Source organism: Cavia porcellus, unplaced genomic scaffold, assembly GCF_034190915.1.
Source record: "Cavia porcellus strain 051 isolate PalLab524CR breed Dunkin Hartley unplaced genomic scaffold, mCavPor4.1 scaffold_8, whole genome shotgun sequence".
Lineage (NCBI taxonomy): Eukaryota > Metazoa > Chordata > Mammalia > Rodentia > Caviidae > Cavia > Cavia porcellus.
The window spans coordinates 20,896,327-20,917,776 of record NW_026947491.1 but is presented as its reverse complement, the minus strand read 5'-3'; the positions used below and the strand labels follow the sequence as shown (position 1 = coordinate 20,917,776).

The window sequence follows — 21,450 nt, the reverse complement described above, 5'->3', positions numbered from 1 at the left end:
TCCGAAGTAAGGACAGGCACATGAAATTGGAATATCCTGTGATAAGTATTATATGGAGAAGTTCTACATCCTGACAGGAATCTGTCTTTCATGTTTTTCTAGATCTTCTCTTGATTCTCTCTCTGACCCAAGAGCTACCTACTGGTCCTGTGTGTCCTGCAGAAATCTTTATTACTGGGCTCAAATGGATGTCCCTTCACTATCTTTTGCATGGTAACATATGACTGTGTCCCAGCATTTCAGGCTGCTCATTTGCAGATGCAGAGTGTCCTCAGCGTTACCTCTGGAGATGATGAAGCATCTTCACCCATTTAGTGTACTATGTGCCACCACCAATTGACACCCATGCTAGCCACTTGCCTGGAGCTGGTGGAATGAGATGATCAGGTAATTACTGCAGGTGAATCCAGGGGCTACACATGAGAGTCTCAGGGGTGTCCCAGGTTGCAACAAGCCTTACCTTCTGGGCTGCACCAGCTGTTCCTCACACTGGAAACCTGAAAACACAGAGACATCTTTTTCAGGAAACTGTCACCCCGTTGAAAGGTGTCTCCTAATCATTTCCACTCACACCTTCGGTATTGCTTGTTCTCCATGAATTATCTTTTAAAACACTAAAGTGGAAAATCTAGCTCATTGTAAACTCCATGGCACCATCTGTGTTCAGTCCTGGTACTGCAGCAGGTACACCTGGTACCTAGGGCTGGGCTCCTCTGCAGAGCTGCAGGGTCTAGGCTGGGCTGGGCCCCCTGCCACAGATACTCCTGTACTGTGGAAGCCTCAGATAGGGAAGGTCCAGTGCACATGAGGATGTTCTGGGAGATATTTTGCAGTATTTTTATGTTAATCAGGATATGATTCCTCATTATGTATTTTTGTTGTGAAAACACTTAGTTTTCTCACAGTTATAGATGTATGAGGTTAGAGGTTCTGCTCAATTTCTGTGATTTTCAGATGTGAATACAGAGCAAGGAGTATGATAGACCTATGAGATGTGAGCTCATGTGTTATAAGAGCATCTTATGGATTTGGGTCTAGAAATCTTCCCACGGTGATGAGTGGGTCCTGAAAACTTATAGGACAGAGAGGTCATACTCAGTAATGTTGCCAAACTTTTTATTCAAATGCCACAATGTGACATGATTTTTCTGTCTTCAAACTTCTGATAATAATTAGGCTACCATGATTCCATCATATATGTGTTACGCAGTATGATGTATCTTGATTTATGATTTATGCCCAGATTTATTTTTCCAGAACAATTATATGTGGAATAAATATTGATTTTAATTATGAATCAATGAGATACATTTTAATGCATTTAATATGTAAAAAATTGATATAATCCACCTTTTAATTTGTCAAAAATTGATATAATCCGCATCGACTAGATAGGTAATGAAGTGGTACCCATTAATTCCCTTGTACTTTTCTACTAACTGTCTTTCCTGTGTCTTCTTGTATGTTGTGTCTTTCTAAACTGAAACATTTAGCCCTCCATGAGACAATAATTCCCCACAGAAATTAGCAGATGAATTGATGGTGATAATCATGATGATTGGATATTCTTAAACACTTCAGTTCTTAAAATCAGTGTTCTTTGCAGTGTAAAAAATCATAATTTTTCTGCACTTATTTTCAGAGAAAGATGAATAAATGCATATGTAATGTAATTGTGTGTGTGTGTGTGTGTGTGTGTGTGTGTGTGTGTGTTGTAATTGATCATCAACAAATCCCCTACATTGTTTGCTGTTTGGAGTGTGGAAACCTTCTGTATAACCTGGAATGGATACATGTTGGTGTGGTGTATGTTCAGTTCACATAATGCTAAACCCCAGGCTTTAGCATTAGGGGAACTCTCAGAGGCAGACCAGAAGCCAGCTCCCCAACTTCGTTCTCTGCACTTTTCCTTTGACACTTCTTGGTTCCCTGTGTATCCAAGGCCCCTCTGCTCCTCTACTGCTTTCCTTTTTTTCCCACAACACCCCCTTTCTTGTCTGAGGTGGTATTAACTTGGCGAATTAATGATGAGTTATCAGCTGGACCTCAGCACTCATCATCCCATCCCTCTGCTCAGTCTCCTTCTCTCTGTGTTGATGGATCTATCCTAAGAGTCACCAGTGAGAGAGTGAACAGACAGGGCCCAGTGAGGAGCAGGGTCTATGAAGGCTTCACTAGGCCAGGTCCTAACACCTGAAGCATGTGCAGGTAGACATCATGTTTTTATGGAAAAAATATAGTCAGTCTATGGACAATTTCTCATTTGCACACCTGCTCCAACTTTAAAACTCATTTGTACTGATTCTAGTTTGAAATTGCATGAACATTGCATTAACTGTGTTGCAGAATTGCTGATTGCAGAGTACTCATCACATTTTGCTCTGTTGTAGCAAGTACGACAGTTTTGCATTATGTGAAAGTTTAATTTTTTGGGAAAATGTAGTGTCCTCCACTGCAGTGCTTTCAGTTAATTTAGATGAGGAATTAAAACATCGATAAGTGGTTTTTGTGTTACATTTTGTTCTCAGCTTCTTTAGAAAATTTTATCAAGTATGTCAATATTTACAATTACATCAACAGTTTTTTATATCACCTATGATAGCAAAGTACTTAAGATAAGCAGATAATACATCCATCAATGATAGGTAGGCACAAGACTATGAAATAGTTAAGATGTGGATGGTCAGAGTGATAGAAAATAGTTAAATTTTGGGTGATACATTCATGAAGGACAGATAATTGTGAAGCAAAAAATAAAAACAAACAACAATGATGAGTATAAATAATAAATTTTAATAGATATATAAATGAAAGGCAAATACATAGAGTTGGTGGGGGAATACAAATATGACAGAGGATAGATGGACAGAATGAAGATGATGGATACAAACACACATAGATCAATGGATGCATGATAAAAGGATGGATAATTTATAAAAGCCTTGCTCTTATTTTTCCATAATACTGAATTCTGTTCAAAATTTAGAAACTGTGAATAAAGGACTGCGTATATACCAGTCTGCAGAGATATGGCCACTGTAATCTGCATTTTAGGGAATCTTTTCAATGCCATTTTCCCATGTCCCCAAATCCTGTGGTCACAAAGCTCACTTTCAATTATTGCACACCAGGCAGGAACCAGAGTCCAGGTTTGTCCCAGCCTTGTCCTCAGGGACACAAGAGAGCACAGTGTGAGCTGGAATCTAGATTCCTCTGTGGGTAGGCCCTGGGCTCCTCTCCAGTCTTGACACTGCTGTGGGCATGTTATTTTTTCATGAATCAATGATCAGATTCCCAGGTCAGCAGTCTTTCCATATATGCTCACAGCAGCTTGCAGAAATGTCCAAATGTTACGGAGAGTAATGTAAATAGAGCAAAATCACTTTGCAATAAAAATAGACACAATATTTAAGACATTCAATAAGAGTTTCATAGACTCACTATTACTAACAATAGGTCTTAATGAATACGGCTGGGGCACTGCCCAATGACTGCAAGGTGTGTGACAGAGTGTTGGTCTCTACAGATGAGATACCCACAGAGGCCCCTCCACAGTGAAATCTACTACAGCTATCCAAGGCATCGCCCTACATCACCAAAGGTGTGGAAATGAACAGCTCCAATAATAGGTGAACACTCAGATCAACATACAGTGATGTCCAGAAATTGAGAGTGAAAGTGTCTCCATGAGAAGAACTGGAACATGCCCTTCAGGATGACAGGTCCTATGGGTGAACGGCAGGCTTGTAGTCAATAGAGAAATATTTTTCAGGATTAAATATTTCTACATCTAAAGCTCTTAAGACAGTGTAATGACTTGTGTTATGAACAAGGGCTCCACTGGAAATACATTGTGCAAACAGCAATGAATTTGATGGGGAATCTAATAAAGGCCTGGTCCCATGAAAGCATAACATTATAGGATCAGCGACATAGAAGGTCGATAGAATCTGTGTTCCTGGGATACTGAAAAAACACTCCAGGCTGTTACTACAGGGCTGAGGTGGTTTCCTAAGTCAGTGAGTGCAGCACGCCCCCTGCTGATCCTAAGTTTCTCCGCAGGCAGGTTTATGTCTGGGCTCACACTTGCATCAAAGCACTGTGTTTCTTGCACAGTAATAGGTGGCTGTGTCTTCTGCGGTGATGGATTTCAACTGCAGGGAGAACTGGTTCTTGCCTGTGTCTCTGGAGATGGAGATGCGGCTCTGGAGGGATGGGTTGTAGCCAGTGCCACCACTGCTACTTATATACCCCATCCACTCCAGGCTCTTTCCTGGAGGCTGACGGATCCAGTTCCAACTATAACCGCTGGTGATGGAGTAGCCAGAGACTGAACAGGTGAGGGACAGAGCCTGATATGGCTTCACCAGGTCAGGTCCCGACTCCTGCAGCTGCACCTGGGACAGGACATCTGGAAACAATAAAAAACATCCTTTCAGTCACATGCTTTGGTAACCTTTCCATGGATCAATGTCTGAAATTGAAGGCACGCACCATGAGGAGCTGACATCAGGCAAAGGAGAAAACCCAGCAGTGTCATGTTTTAGACTGCTTCCTAGGAATCCTCAGCCCTGTCTGTGAATAGAGCTGTATGTTCCACAAACTGCGAGCCCATTATGAATCTAAAGTTAGAGCAGATATTTGCATATGAGGTGCACACTTCCTATATCAAGGGGACACTGAGCTCATGCTATGTCTGCTTCTTTATTGCTACTGAGAGAAACCTCGTATTCTGAATTCTAGCTGGGTTTGAGTCTGTGATAAGTGGGAAGATAAATTTGGAGGCGTGTAAGAAGCAGGGCAATGATGATCCCATCTTCCTGATCCCAAAAATGGATTTCACCTAACCTTACTGCCTTACTGTATTCCAATCTGAGTCTCTTTCCATCCAGGCTCTAGCGCTGGTTTTCAGGACCCAATTGATCACAGCTCCCTCAGTGTCTCCCCCAACTCTTTCCTTTGGTTCCACCCATGCTGGTTGAGAGCTTGCTTGACGGTTATTTCTTTTGTGAAGAGAGGTCTACCTTCCTCATGCTCTAAGACATCCTGTGATCCAAGTCCCACCATAGCAGAGCCAACAGAAACTGGAAATAGGGATGTGAGCACTGTGCTTACCTCACAGAAAAGTTCCTAATCCTCTGGGAAGAGAAGGAGGCCATCTGTGTTAAGGTTTCTCTTTCCAAACCACCTTGTGGAACAACTAAGTCGTCATTGCTTGTAGAGATTAAGATGCTTCTCTTCTTCTCTAGAGATTCTTACTAAATTCACTAAATGTATCACATCATAGTTTCCATTTTTAAACAATTATGTACCATGTGCACCATCCATATTACAAGATCTCTAAACCATAAACCTGAAGAATTGCTAATCATATTGTTTCTGCATTCATTTTATTGGCTGGTTTTTAAAAAAATCACTGTAAAGTACATGCTACAAGATTTCCTTTCTATTCATTAGGTGGCAAAGGCTGGGCTCAAATGTGTGGTGGTCTTCCTGTTTTATCCTCCTGAGGATCAATATTACATGGTTGTGACACCATGCCTGAATAAAACATACATTTCTTTCTTTTGTTTTATGAAAGTTGATTTCTATTACAAGTTCATCTTAAACTAGATCTTATGATTTTCTTTCCTAAGACTTTCATTTTCTGGCAATATGCATACTTATTAGCATTCTTGTTTTGTGACTTCATTCTTTTAGAAATTGAGTGCCCGATGACAGTGACTTATCTTTATTGGCTCCAAATTTCTACTCCACATTTTATATTTACAGAATTTTTGGCAAACCTAACAATGATATTCTCCACGCATGGATACCTGAGGTCATTTTAATGAATTCCTTACATTCAAGATGGACAATTCTCATCACAGTTAAGAGTTTTGAGAACAAGATACTCAGTAATAAGTTTCATGCATCAAAGTCATCAGATCTTGCCTTGTTTCAGCAAATTTTCATGGAAGTCTCTGACGTTTCCTTTCAGAACAACGTGAAGAATATTTACAATGTCATTGCCATATCGAGTTCAGAGCACAACAGACATAGTCAGTGAGGCACTTAAGTCCCTGTCCTTTTTTGCATACACCACTAGGATATGTGCTGTGTCACCATAGGAAATCTCTAGTGATTTCTCTAGGGGAACTACCCAAAGGGTGCAGGAGCTTACACAAATCGTGGCAAGCACTAGTGTTTGTGCCCCATTTAGGCAGACAGTTGTCCATGGGAATGAATGTGGGGATGTGAGTGGGATAAAACCCCAGGGCCTGTTCTCAAGTATAAAGTTAGGAATGTGTTGACCTGGTCAGGTCCTCTGTGGTCAGACTCAACTCCTTGTGTGAGACCTGCTGCTGCGACATCAATTTCTGCTCCTTTCCCGTGTTTTACGTGGAGCCCTGTGTCCTTATAATGCTTTCCCCGGAATCACTCGGGCAATGTTTTTCTAGCTCATTCGTCTCTGCTTCCATTAGTGTTCTGCCTAGAATAGAATAATATTCATAGTATGCAGGAGGATGTATGTTCAGAGTGAATACTTCTATAGGAAAAGGTTACACTGTTTTCACTTCAACAGAACAACAATGGGTCACATACTGCTCTACCACCTTACATGTAAACTTGATTGTTTTTCTTTCAGATTTCTACAGCACAGGGATTGTTTATTAAATTTCCTCTACCTCCAGAGTAACAGGTATAAACAGGAGGTTAAGTACTAGGCACTCTGTTCAGAGCTGTGTCCTCAAAGTGACATGCACTGATTACTTCAAGTTTGCATCTGAGAGATCTGTGCACTACATCAAATTACTCAAGTTTTCTGTGACCATCGGCTATAGGCAATAGATACAAGAAATTATAGAATATGTTCTTTGAGGTAATACTTCCATAATGATTCTAAGGCGAAATTAAAAAATGACAAAGTATTAATACATGTATGTCCTATTCAGGGCCTGAGTCCTACAGCTCTCTTCAGACATGCAATGGTTAGGATCCTCCCCAGGAAACACACATGGCCCATCTACTTTTCTAATGGGAAAGAAAAGATGCTGCTGATGCTGTTGCTGTTGTACCCACCAACCCAGGCTAATGTCACCAGCACAAGTGTAGCCATGGTCAGTGAGGATGACCAGACCTCGGTGTGCTAGTGTAGACCCCGTAGTGCCATGAGGAGAAGACTTTCACCCACTGCCCACTTTGATACACAGCTCTGGATCCCGGATCCTCTCTGCATGGGGTTGATCCTTGCACCAGGCCAAAACAGCATCTGCAGATGCACATAGTTGAGAGTTCACAAATTCAGACAGATGCCGTTCATGGCTCGTGAAATAGTTTGTCTCGCTATTTGTTTAAAGAAAGTGTACTTGAACATACATGACTGATTTAAGTCTTCTTACAGTTTGAATAAGTTTAAAAAGACAGCAGTTTCCCCAATGCACGTGCTGTTGGAGGGAGTGTCTGCATGGTTTCTACCAAGTGTTAATCATGACCACAAGGGAATGTGGACAGGAGCAGATGGACTGGGTCCCACAGTCTCTCTGGTGAAGAGCAGAATAAAGAGGAGGACTCAGCGAGAGAGGAAGAAAGTAGGGAGAGTTTGGGGATGACAGGGAAGATGCCCCTAAATAAGCAGGTTCCCTTTTGTGACCTTGGTGTTCCATTCAGTAAACATGTTTCATTTATAGCTTGACTACCTTAGGAAGTCAACAAGTTACTAAGTTTCCTTTCTTTTAAGTTGATTCCTCCCATGGTGTTCTGGTTTCCATATCTGTGTAATTAGAGATGAATTCTACTTTGTGGGGGACATTCTAATTTGTGGGGGACATTTTTCCCCGTTGTATTATTCTTACACATCTATGCATGATTTCCATATTAGTGTATCACTGAAACTTGGCAGTAAGTTTCAACTTTATATTTGGTTTCTGAGCTGATTGTTTGCCTCAGAAATGTATCATGTGTTAGAGCTTTTGCTTTATGCTTTACAATGACACTTTGCAGAAATTTTACCCATGTACAGTTAGATAAAATTTTAAGTATTCATTTGAATGAGATTTTCAGTATTAAATCATTTGTGACTCTCTCATGAACATACTTATGTGTATTTTTAAACTATCTGTATTTTAAAGTATCATAAAAACACTTCATTTTATTTATCTCCATCTGTAAATTCATTACTGCAAGTGATATTTCTCAGTTTTGACTTGGTAATTCATACCCCATAGACCTGGACATTGTAAAAGTATTTTCTGGATATAATGATTTGAAAAAGGTGGATATTTTATGTCTCTAGGATCATATGGGAGGGATTTCTTTTATGTCTATGAGTATGTGTTTTAAGAAATGTTAATGTAATCATGAAGATATAAATTTTATCATCTTTATGGATGAAGAATATTTCATGTGTAGACATAAATTACCTGATGCTCCTCCATCAATTGGTACAGTTTTAGATAGTTTGAAAGTTATGTTTACCATGGCGAATTTTTATGAGTCTCAGCTTGGAATATTTTGTGTATACTCAGAATTTGAAAATTCTATGTAAATACACAATGATAAAATCATATGAGAAATTCATTGTGTTTATATGAAAAGATACTAAACTAGTAGACGAACTAAGATATCACTTTCACCATCACTTTCAAGGACTCTATTAATTCCACTTCCAAAATAGTTTGTGTATTTCCTGTAATTTGTATCCCAAACTTAGAAAGTGGCATAAAATGTAAACAACTGAAATTATTTCACTAAGCACTGAATTTAGATAAAAACCTCTCTATTTTAAGAATCTTGTACTCTGTTTTACATCATGTGCTATGTCTATCCTTGGTTTTGACTGACAGCTTTGTTTTGCCATATTTGACTTTATTCTCCCCCCCCCAAAAGTAATAAGCACTAAGGAGTAATAAAATCCAAAATGTGTAAATTTTGTTGTAAAAAAGAGAGGGGGAAAAAGAGCTCTAACGGATATAACAGCAAGTGTGTTTAGGGGTGTTAAATAGCTGACTATATTAATGTTTTTGGATCATTGAACACAGCTGTTTGCAGTCTCACTGTTTGAATGTCCACTTTGTATTCTTTGATACTGTGATTTGAGCAACTATTTCTAAGATGATAATATGTAATCTATTAACAGGTGATTTCTTACTGTTTTTTTTTTTTTTTTTGTAGTTTTGTATTACGTGTACCCTTACACCGCTTTGTTTTGTTTTGTGTTTTTCTCTTTTTCCTTTTAAATAAAATTTAAAAAAAAGAATCTTACAGAAATTTTGCAGAAATGGCAAACCCTCAGAGGCAGAAATGGATCTGTACTCCCTTGATGGGGTCAGGGAGTAGGCTGTTCAAGAATGAACAGGGAGAGCTGTACATGGCTGGTGTCCCTTTGGCATTGAGAAAATTGATTTATAATGATTTTGCACTGATTGTTGCAGTTTTTAATAGCATATACTCACTAACAATGATCTTCTTAATTTCAGATTGGGGATGTTGTTAATACATACATTAGTTCAACAATTTTGCAAGTGATTAACACATTTATAGTTATAAAATGTTATTAGCCTAACATCCATGTAGAATATGTAATGAAAAACTCTCAGCCCCATTATTATTATACTTCCATAGGGGACACTGTGTCATAGGGGGTGAAGGCCCAGAATATCAGCAGCTAAAGTCCCCCCATGGTCTGTGTGTAGCTGATCCTGTGCTGGGACCTGGAAGGGCTGACTCCTGGGCAACATGATCCCCCTGAGTGCTCCTCGGCTCCCTCTGATGGACTGCATACCCCTGGGCTGTGAGGTGCAGGGTCTGTGGGTCCTGATCCCTGCAGAGTTTAGGGTTGTGCCTGGGCTCACACTGATTGCTTCTCACTGTGGCTCCAACTTCCATCCAGGCTCTTACCAGGTTCCCTGAGATTCACAGATGAGAATATCTTCTATCCAAACAGCAATCACTAGGCTCAGACTTTGAGATGAGAATGGACATGTGAAATTTAAGGACCAGGGATAAGTATTTCATTGAGAGGCCTCAGATCCTGACAGGACCCCACATTTTACCTCACTTTTGTTTTGTTTTAGTTTTATTGGTTTATGTTTGAAGCTCATGCACTAGGCAGTCCTTCTGGGGAGTGGTGAGGTGCACACACTAGAGCTCAGCTCCTTCTTTACGTCCAATTCTCCCCTCTCACCTCCAACACCCTCCTCCAATTTCCCTTCCCCTCTCACCTCCAACCCACCCCTCCAATTTCCCTATTTCATATTTCAGTCTTGTGGATGTTAATCTTACAGAGCTCCTGTTATGCCATATAATGTTTGCAGTAATTGAGGTCATTTAGTTCTGCTACACAAAAAAAGTTTTTTTCTACTTATTTTCCTTTCCCCTTCTTCTCACCCCTCTTTTTTGTTCCCTTGGCCCACTTCCCTACTGTAGGAGACCCTTCTCTTCTACTCAGGCCTATTGAGTCCTGTTTTACTCAGCCTTTGTTATTTTCTTTCTTTGCACAGTACATTGGATGTGTTTAAGGAAGACTTGAGCAGTTTGTCTCTCACACCCATTGCTGGTCCACAGCGCCAGTGCAGGGAGATTTTTGTCTGGGCTCTCACGGAGGTTTCCCTCACTGTATGTATCTCTTGAACCATAATACAAGGCCATGTCCTTGGGCTTCAATCTACTCATCTGCAGACACAGCACATTCTTGTCATTGTCCCTGGGAATGTTGTATAGGCCCTTATCTGAGACTGTGTAGTTTATATTACTATTATCATCACTGATGTATGAGATCCACTACAGCCCTTTTGTTGGATCTTGGTGGATCCAGCTCACGCGGAAGCTACTGATGGTGAATCCTGAGGCCACGTAGGAGAGTCTCAGGGATGCGCCAATGTGGCTCCAGGCCTCTCGTGGCTCAACCAGCTGCTCTTCACACAAGACACTTGCAAACAGAGAAACATCCTGCTCAGGAAACTATCACAGAGAGCCACTGTTTATCTCATTTGTGTCGATTCACACATTCAGTATTTCTTATTTTTTTTATGAATTACCTTTTAAGTTTCTTTTTCTATTAACTGGGATCGAGCTCACCACCTTGGGCTTGCCAGGCATGAACTTAGGCCACTGCATTAAATCTCTGGTCTTTGAATTACCTTTTAAAACAGCCAAAGTGAAAACCCAGCTCACTGTGAACTCCATGGTGAGCCTTCTGTGTTAAGGGCTGATCACCTACTGGAAAGAGCTGGGCCCCAGTGCTGGGAGCCTCTGCAGAGCTACAGGGTCAGGGCGGGGCGGGTATTCATCAGCACAGGGAGGCCCTATTTGCATGGCCTCCTGATGTATACACAGCTGGAGCCTGGATATCTCAGAGAGGGCATTGAATACTAATGTTCAATTTGATAAGAATGATAGCACTGAAAATACTTATGAATGCAGTTATGTGAGAGTCGTGCTTTGTGTGTATCTACTGAGCTCCACTCACTTTTGTTCATGTACATAGATCATGGATTTTTATTGATGTCATATAATTTGTAATCATTGTGAAGCAATGAAAGTGCCAGAAACTGTTGTATCATGTATACTAGATTTCATGTCATAAGTTTATGCCCGTTGTGTGGTTCTGTCATCTTTGAGGCTGTGGGGAGCTTTCTGATCTGGCTCCTGGACAGAGAGGGACACAGCTGCTGAGGTTCATGTCCCCGCTTCCTGTACTGAGAACTTGTATGACTTTGCTGCTTTCTGCTGCCTGCAGAGAGGAAACCAGTGATCGTGTTGGTTCCTGTTAGCAGCTCTCTCATTGTTGACTGTTGTTATCTCTCTCACTCTTCTTATGTTCTTATCTGTTGTTTGTCTGTAAAAGCTTCACCTAAAGTAAGGTCTGACCTGCCCATATATAATGTGTGCACCTGAAAATATTAACACACAGGGAATCTTGAACAGCCACACACACCCAAATAACAGATAATGCATGTCATCCTCTGTGTGTCCTGAGGCTGCTCTGAAATCCCTTCCTCCCTGTTTCTGTCCCACATCCTATCACCAGGCAGCTCGTGACCATCCTCATGTCATGTTAACTTTCCTTCCTATGAACCCTGCCATGATATTCCTGAAGCTGGAAACTAGTTCAGACATTTTAAATCAGTATGGATTTTCCTCAAACAACTGAAGGTAGGAATTCCACATGATCCTTCTATTACCATTCTACACATCTTCACAAATCAGCTAAAACATCACACTGCAGCACTATGTGCATATCAATCTGTGTACAACATGATTTGTAAATAGCTAAAACCTAGAAGCAGCCTGTATACCATAAACATATGAATGTATAAAGAAAATATCCTAGTTATACTTATTGGACTGCTACTCAGCTAATAAAGATGGATAAATCTAGACAAATGACATATTGTAACTCAGAGACCTCCTAGGTAGGGACAAACACATGAAATTGGAGTACACAGGGATAAGTATTATATGAAGTTCTGGATCCTGACATAAACTGCCTTTCACCTTCTTCTAAATATTTTGAGTTAGACCCTGTGCTCTCTCTGTGACCCAAGAGCTGCCTGAAGATCCTGGGTGCCCTGTAGGAAGCTTTGTGTTGGGGTTAACAATGATGTCCTCTCACTGTGTCTCTTGCATCGTAAAATATGGCTGTGTCCCCTGATCTCAGGCTGCTCATTGCAGATACAGTGTGTTCTTGGAGTTCCCTCTGAAGATTGTGAATCATTCTTTCACATTTAGTGTACTATTTGCTACCACAACTTGACACCCACTCTTAGCCCTTTCCCTGGAGGTGCTGGAGCAAGATAATCCAGCAATCACTGAAGGCAAATCCAGAAGTCACACAGGAGAATCTCAGGCACCCTACCACTGCAACAAGCTTCCCTCGAACTCCACCAGGTGTTCCCCACACTGGACACCTGCAAACACAGAGACATCCTGCTCAAGAAGCTGTCACAGAGAGGAGTTGTTTCTCTAAATCATGTTAACTCACTCAGTCAGTATTGCTTGTTCTCTACAAACAATCTTGTTAAAACACTGAGAAGGAAAACTCAGCTTGCAATCTCCATGGCACTGTGTCCAGTCCTGGTACCACAGCAGGTATACATGGCACCCAAGGCTGGGCTTCTCCGAAGAGCTGCAGGGTCCAGGCTGGGATAGGCCCCTGCTACAGAGACTCCTGTATTGTGGAAGCCTCAATTAGGGAAGGTAATGTTCATGTGAGTATGTTTTGGGAGATATTTTGCAATATTTTAATACTAGTGAGGATATGATACCTCATATGTGTTTGTGTTGTGAAAAACACGTACTAGTTTTCCCAGAGTTAAATATGTTTGAGATTAGAGGTTTTGGTGCTTTTCTGTGTTGCAGATGTGCATACAGAGCAAGGAGCCTGACAGACCTATGAGATGTGAGCTCATGTGTAATAAGAGCATCCTATGGATTTGGGTCTACAAATGTTGCCATGGTAATGAAAGTCTACAAGTCAAAGAAGTGCTGCTCAGTGATGCTGCCAAACATCTTCCTCAAATGATAGAATATGAAGTGAATTTTCTGCCTACCAACTTTACATAATAATTAGATAACATGATTCCATGACACATATGCTCCATTGTATGCTGTATCTTGACTTATGATATCGACAACTTCATTTCCCATAATAATTATAGTGAATGCATATTAATTTTAATTAATTATTAATTAGATATATTTTAACATGTATAATTTGTCAAAAATTGACAATCGTTTTCATCATACAGATAGGTAATGAAAGTTTCTTTTACTTTTCTATAAATTGTCATTCCTGTGTCTTTTTGTATGGTACATTTTTCTAAACTGAAATATTAGCCATCCATGAAACAATATTTCTCCACAGATATTAGCAAATGAACTAATACTGATGGTCATCATGACTGGATATTCTTAAGCACTTACGTTTTTGAAATCATAGTTCTTTTACCATAAAAATCTTAATTTCCCTTCCACATATTTTCATATGGAGATAAATAATGTTAATATATAACATATTTGTATGTGTATGTGTTGTAATTGACCATCACCAAAACTCATACATCCTTTGCAGTTTGAGATGTGGAAATGTCTTATGTTACCTGCAGTGGATGCACACTGAGGTCTGCTCAATTCACATAATGCTAAGTCAGAAAGGAAACTTTGGATGCTGACAGAAAGCTTGCTCCCATCTTCCTTCTCTGCACCTGTTCTTTTGACACTTCCTAGTTTTCTGTGCATCCCCAGGGCCCTCTGCTCCTCTACTGCTTTCATTTTATTGCCTCCAGCACCCTCTTTCTGGTCTGAGGTGGTGTTAACTTGGCGAATTGGTGATGAGTTATCATCAGCTGGGCTTCAGCTCTCATCATCTTACAAATCTGTTCAGTCTCCTTTTCTCTGTACTGATGGATCCAGCCTCAGAGACGTCACCAGTGAGGGAGTAAATAGACAGGGCCCAGTGAGGAGCAGAGTCTATGACGGCTTCACTAGACCAGGTTCTTACTCCTGCAGCACGTGCAGGAAGACATATGGCCATTATGGAAAGATTTTAGTCAATCTGTGGATGCTTTCTGTATACCTGCAACACATTTAAAAGTCATATGTGTTCATTCTAGTTTTCAATACACACATTAAATTAACTGTGTTGCAAGAGCTGATTGCACAGTGAACCACAAATTTATTCTGATATAGAAAATACTCAGGACAGGGACTGCTAGATTTCTCTTAAGTGGAAGCTTAAATGTTAAGCAAATATATTTTGCTCCAGTGCAGTGATGTTGGTTGATTTGCATGAAGAATTATATCATGGGCAATTGGTCTCATGAGTTATATCTTGTTCTCAGCCTCTTTGACAAACCTCACAATATATCAGTCTTTACAATTACATCAACAGATTTTTATATGGCCTATATTTAGAATGCACTTAAGATAAGCAGATAATATATCCATCAATGACAGGCAGGTTAAAAATGATGAAATAGTTAAGATGTGGATGGGCAGCATAATAAAGTAGAGTTAAATTTTGGGTGATACATAGATGAGGAACAGATAATTACAAGACACAAAATGAAACACAGATAACAAGAATATGTATAAATAATAAATGTATAATAGATATGCAAATAAAAGATGAATGTGTAGAGTTGGTGGGTAAATAGTAATATGACAGAGCATAGATGGATAGAATGATGATCATGAGTACAAACACACATAGATCAATGGACAGATGATAAAAAGATAAATAATTATGTGCAATCATTGTTCAGATTTCTTCAATAATCAAGCTTGTTCAAAAATTTTGAAACTATGAATAAATGAATGCTTACACATGGGAACCTATGGAGTTATGGCCACTGTGATCTCCATCTTAGCAAATCTTTCAGTGATGTTTTCCCTTATCACAAATCCCTGTGATTCCAAAGCTCCCTCTAAATGTTTCCATACAAGGCAGGTGTCAGAGGCCAGGCCTGGCACAGCCATGTCCTCCTGGAGTCAGAGAGGACAAAAGAGCAGGACTCAAGTTCCTCTGTGGACAGGCCAAGACCTCTTCTCTGGTATTGAGTCTGCTTTTGCACCATGTTCTTTCATGAATCCATGGTCAGGTCCCATGTAAACTGGCAAATGAGGCAGCAGTGTTGCCAGACATGCTGACATCAGCTTGCAGAGATGTCCAAGTGTTATTGAGGGTAATGTAAACATAGGAGATTCACTTTTTAGTACAAATAAATATGACCTTTAAGACATTCCATGAGGTTCTGAGACTCACTACAACTAACTGCAGGTCCTATCAAACACTGCTGGGGCAGTGACCTATGACTGCAGGATGTGTGACAGTGTGATGGTCTCTACCAATGAGATGCAGAGAGAGGCCCCTCTACAGTGGAGTCTACCACAACTCGACAAGGCATGGCACAACATCAGCAAATGTAGGGAAATGAACAGCTCCAGTAAGAGTTTAATACTCAGTTCAATGTACAGTAATGTCTAGTTGTTCAGAGTAAAATCTCTGCAAGAATAGAATTGGAAAGTGCCCATCAGGCTGAGATGCCATGCATGTGCAGACCAGATTTGCTGTCAACACAGAAATAATTTTCATGGTTAAACGTTTCTACACCTAAAAACTATTGAGACAATGTAATCACTTACAATGTGAACAAGGGCTTCACTGAAAATGGGTTGTGCAATAAATAATGAAATACATGGGGAAGAATAAAAGCCTGCTTCCATCAAAACATAACGCTGTAGGATCAGTGACACAGAAGGTCTCTGATATCTGTGTCACTTGACTACTGAATAAACCCTCTAGGCTGTTACCAAAGGCATGAGAATTTGGTTCCTACAGCAGCCTGCCTTCTGCTGGTTATGAGATTCCTGCAGGGAGGTTTATGTCTGGGCTCACATTTGCATCAAATCACTGTGCTCTTGCACAACAATAGGTGGCTGTGTCTTCTTGGGTGACAGAGTACAGCTGCAGAGACAACTGATTCTTCCCGTGTCTCTGGAGATGGAGATGCAATTCTTAACGTATGGGTTGTAGTTAGTGTCACTATCAGACCATATGAGCCCCATCCACTCCAGGCTCTTTCCTGGAAGCTGACAGATCCAGTTCCACCTGTAACTACCAGTTGTGATGGAGAATCCAGAGACTGAGCACGTGAGCGACAGGGTCTGAGAGGCTTCAGTAGGCCAGGTCCCGCCTCCTGCAGTGGTCCCTGGGACAGGATACCTGAAGACCATAAAAATCAGTCAGTCACATGCTTTGGTAACATTTCCAAGGAGTCATGTCTGACACTGAGGACATTCATCGTCCATGTCTGACATAGATGACACTCACCATGGAGAGCTGTCACCAGGCACATGATAAGACCCAGCAGTCTCATCTTCTATATCTCACTGATGGGAGACCTCAGCCTTGTCTGGCAATGGTGCTGTGAGCTCCCATGTCCCATGGAAGATTTTAAATCTAATGGTGGAACAGATATTTGCATATAGGATGCACACTTCCTATATGAAGGGGACATAAAGGCTATGTATGCTCCTTTTGTGCTACTGAGAGGAACCTCTTCTTCTGAAGTCCAGCTGGGTTTGAGTCTGTGATAAGTGGAAAGATAATTTAGGGCAGTGGTTGAAGCAGGGCAATGATGGCTCCACTTTCTTGATCACGCAATTGATTCCTCCTGACACTTTTCCCTTTATGTACCCTGTTATTACTGCCTTTCTTTCCAGGCTCTGGTGCTTGTTAGCAGGACCAAACTAATCAAAACTGCCTCTGTGTCTAGCTGTTCTCTCCTATAGTTCTATCCATGCTGCTTGAGATCTTCCTTTACTGTCATTTCTGTTGTCAGGAGAGATCCACCTGTGTCCTGCTCTAAGTCTTCCTGTGATCTATGTCCCACCTGAGCAGAGCCAGCAAGAACCGAAAATAAGGCTGTGATTTCCGTGCTTACCTCACAGAGAAGTTTCTAATCATCTGAGAAGAGAAGAAAGCCATCTGTGTTAGGTTTCCTCTCCCCAAATGACATTGTGAAGCAACTAGGTGTTCATTGCCTATCTAGATTCAGTTTCTCCTTTTGTTCTTTGTGTTGTATTTCTTTATGACAAATATTTAATTCATGTTAGTTTTCTGCTTTAAACAAGTATATATTGTAAATGACATGTGCACAGGAGAAATACATGTAAAATTAAACCTGAGCACATGGTAATCATATTGTATCCACATTTTTTTGATTGGTTTTCTGAAAGGCAGTGTCATTTCATAGTCCACGACATGAGTTTGACCTTTAACTCACTATGTGGAAAAGTGTGGCCTCAAATGTGTTGTGATCTTTCTGCCTCATGCTACTAGGAGTCAGGATTACAGGGTTGTGGTACATGTCTGATGCAAAATATACTTTTCCTTTGCTTTGTTTTGTGAGAATGGATTTTATCAGAAGTTTGCCTTAGTCTTGATCCTGTGATTATATTTCTTTAGAATTCTGTTTTCTGAAAGTGTGAATATTTATCAATATTCCTTCTTTGTGACCCAATTTTTCTTTTACTACTAATTTTTAGAAAAGCAGTTCCAGGACACACTGAGTTTCTTCTTTTCTTAATTAGTTTATTCCGTATTTCTAGTACAATTTTAATATCTTCTAGATAAAGGAACAACCTGACGATGATAATATTCTCTGTGGATGGAGAGTTAGGATCTCTTTAATGAATTCATTGCTGGCAAACTGACAAAGCTCACCACATTTTTGAGGGAAAAAAAACACCCAAAATTATGATGCAGTATCTTCTAGACAAAAGTATACTGTTTGGCTACTGCCTTATTGCAGCAAATTCTCATGCGAGTCTTTGATTTTTCCTTGGACAGAAACATGAGGAATGCACAAAATATCATTGTGATAACCAGTGCAAAGAACAGAAGATATAACTAGGGTGGGGCTTTGAATCCCCAACGTTCTGTGCAGGATCCACTTAGGATAAGTGCTGTGTCACCATAGGAAATCTCTATTGATTTCTCTTGGTGAATTACAAAGGGTCAAAGGAAGACACTCCATATCTTGGCAAGTAGCAGTGTTTGTGCTGCATTCAGGCACACATTTGTTCTTGGAGTGAGCCTGGGAGTATGAGTGGGGTGAAACCCTAGGACCTTTTCTCAAGTGTAATCTCTGGAACTTGCTCACCTGCACAGGTCCTCTGTGGTAAGGCTTGGGCTGATCTGCTGCTCTGACATCCATGTTGGCCCTTTTTTTAGCTTCCTATGAAGCCCTGTGTTCTTAGTGGCTTCCCCTGAAACCAAGGGTTAATGATTTTATAACTCACTGACCTATGTCTCCATTTTAGTGCCCTACGCAAAATAGAATTCTAGTCACAGTACAGAAGAGGATGTTTGGCCTCAGAAAATGACCTGGTAATAATGGGTTACTCAGTTTGCTTTGCCATAGACATAAGCACCCATCACACTCTGCTTTACCACCTTACATATGACCTTGATTGTGTTTCTGGAAGATCTACACATCACAGGAACTATTTTAATTGTTCCTTTCCCTGCAGAGTAAAAACTGAAGACAGGAGGCTAATACAGGCACTCTGCGCAGGGTTGTGCCTGTGCAGTAATACATCCTGGATTCTTTAGGTCTGCATGGGAGAAATCTGTGAGCTATATTGATGTATTCAGTGATTCTGTGCCCTTTCATTACAGGTAATAGATCTAAAAATTATGTATCTAATGTTTACAAGTAGTAGTATGTTCTGTGATGCAAGACCTTCACAGAGACTCTAAGGCAAAGTGGAAAATGGAAAGTATTAATGCATACGCATCCTACTCAGGGCCTGAGTCCTGCAGCTCTGCCCAGTGAGGCACTGGGAGGATCCTCATCAGGAGGCATACATGGTCCTGCCTGCTTTCCAAATGGGACAGTAAAGATGCTGCTGCTGTTGTATCCATCACACCCAGTCTCATATCAACAATTCAAGTGTAGACATGGTCCGCAGGGATGACCAGACCATGGGGTGTTAGTGTGGGTCTCACAGTGCCATCAGGGGGAGAATACTTTCACACACATCTCCCTGTACACTCAGGTCCTCTCTGCATGTGGTTGGTCCTTGAACCAGACCACAAGAGCAACTAAAGATTCACATGTTTCTGAGATCAAAAATTCAGACAGACCCTCTTTATGGTTCTTGAAGTGCTTTATCTTATTATTTTCTTTTCTTATAAACATATATGATGGATTTAAGTCTTCTTACACTTTGAGTAAGCTTAAAAAGACAGCAGTCTTCCCCCATGCATGTGCTGTTGGAGGGAGTGTCGACATAGTTTCTACTCAGTGTTACCACAGAGCACTGTGGCCATGAGCAGATGGACAGAGCCCCACAGTCTCCCTGGTAAAGAGCAGGCTGAGGAGGAGGACTCAGGAAGGGAGGGGAAAGCAGAGAGCGTTTGGGTATGACAGGGTAGGAAGCTTCAATAGTAGTGCTCACTTTCCTCTGTCAGGTTCTAAGGGAAAGTAAAGGACCTACAGCAATGTATGGATAGACACATCCACATAAAAACTGTTTCTGCAAATTAGGATTAAAGGGCTTTGCGTGAACCAGGACTGGATGATATGGAGTTGTACCTCATGGTGAATGCAGACATGCTCTTAGCACGGGGTGAATAATCATTAGGTATTTCTAGACCAACAGTGAGTTACACTGTGTAGTCACCTGGCTGTAAATAAGAATTCACTGTAAAACATGAAATACATCTTTTCAAGAGCTATATGTTAAAAAACAAAAAGGCTTCTTCTGTGAACACACATCAGTGTAGGCTTAGAGACGAGAGTTCCTTCAGAGTCCAGTGTCCTGGCAGAGAGGATAATGTAGTGGAAACAAAACCCTTCAGTTACTCTCAGCTGTCCTGTGTGCCCCCTGCTGCTTGTGCAAATGCCTGCAGGGAGGTGTGTGTGGGCTCATTATACCTAAGGCAGTTTGCACCCTCTGCATACACTGTTACTGGACACACAGTAGACTCCCTCATGGGTACTGACTGACAGAGGTGGCTCCAAAATATTTATGACTGGCACTTGAGGAGACACTGACAAATGAGACCTGAGGTCATGCCCTCCATGGGTGATGCTGTCGAGCTCTCAATTCCCTGCTCTCCTCTTGTGGTGGAAGTGGCAGATTCTAAATCCTCTTTGGATCAAGGAAACATTTTCTCTGTTTCCTTGTTTAGCAGCCTCTGGTTTCTCTCTGTCTATCCTGCTCCCCATATTACAGATTCCCTTTTTGTCACCTCAGTGTTCCCTTTAATAAATGTGTGACATTTATAGCTTCATCACTTGAGGAAATCACCAAGTTACTAAGTTTACTTTCCCTTGCTCTGCTTTTCAATCATTGTGTCATTATAGATAAGCTGTGTTGTGCCACTTTTGGATTTGTGCGGGACATTTCTTTGTCATGCACCCATGCATTGTTTCCACGTTGGTGTATCACTAAAACTTTACAGTAAGTTTTGAACGTTAAATTTTGTTTCAGGACTATTTGGTTGTTTTCTAGATCTTTTGGTTGTCTTTTACTTTGGTAGTTTGTGAGAATTTTACTCACATACAGTGAGATCAAACTTTAAGATCACAGTTGAATGGAATTTTCAGTATTAAATTATTTGTTAGTCTGTCAGAACAATACTTGCTCTGTAAGTTACCATTGTAAGAAAGTTTGTGTTTGTTTTCATTTTTCCCTATGTAACTCATGTCCTCATAATCCCTGGACTGTGTGACACTATGATCTGGATGGAGTGACATGAATAATGTGGGTATTATATGTCTTTAGAGTCAGATAGGAAGGATTTTTTGCATCTATGAGTACATGTTTCAATGAACATTCACAGTCAGAAAAATATAAATTTCATTTTCTGTATGCATTAGGAAAATTCCACATACTTCATGAATTGACAGACTTTTAAACAGTTTCTATGATTTATATTGAAGAGTGTTTATAGTA

The 21,450-nt window shown here is 40.6% G+C and overlaps 1 gene segment (V, D, J or C); it reads right to left on the bottom strand.

Annotated features, from left to right (window-relative positions):
* Positions 1-4,091: 4,091 nt before the first annotated feature.
* Positions 4,092-4,593, bottom strand: LOC101788907 (Ig heavy chain V region 1B43-like). The segment is given in 2 exon segments: positions 4,092-4,411; positions 4,495-4,593. Coding segments are annotated over 2 exon segments (366 nt in total).
* Positions 4,594-21,450: the final 16,857 nt, after the last annotated feature.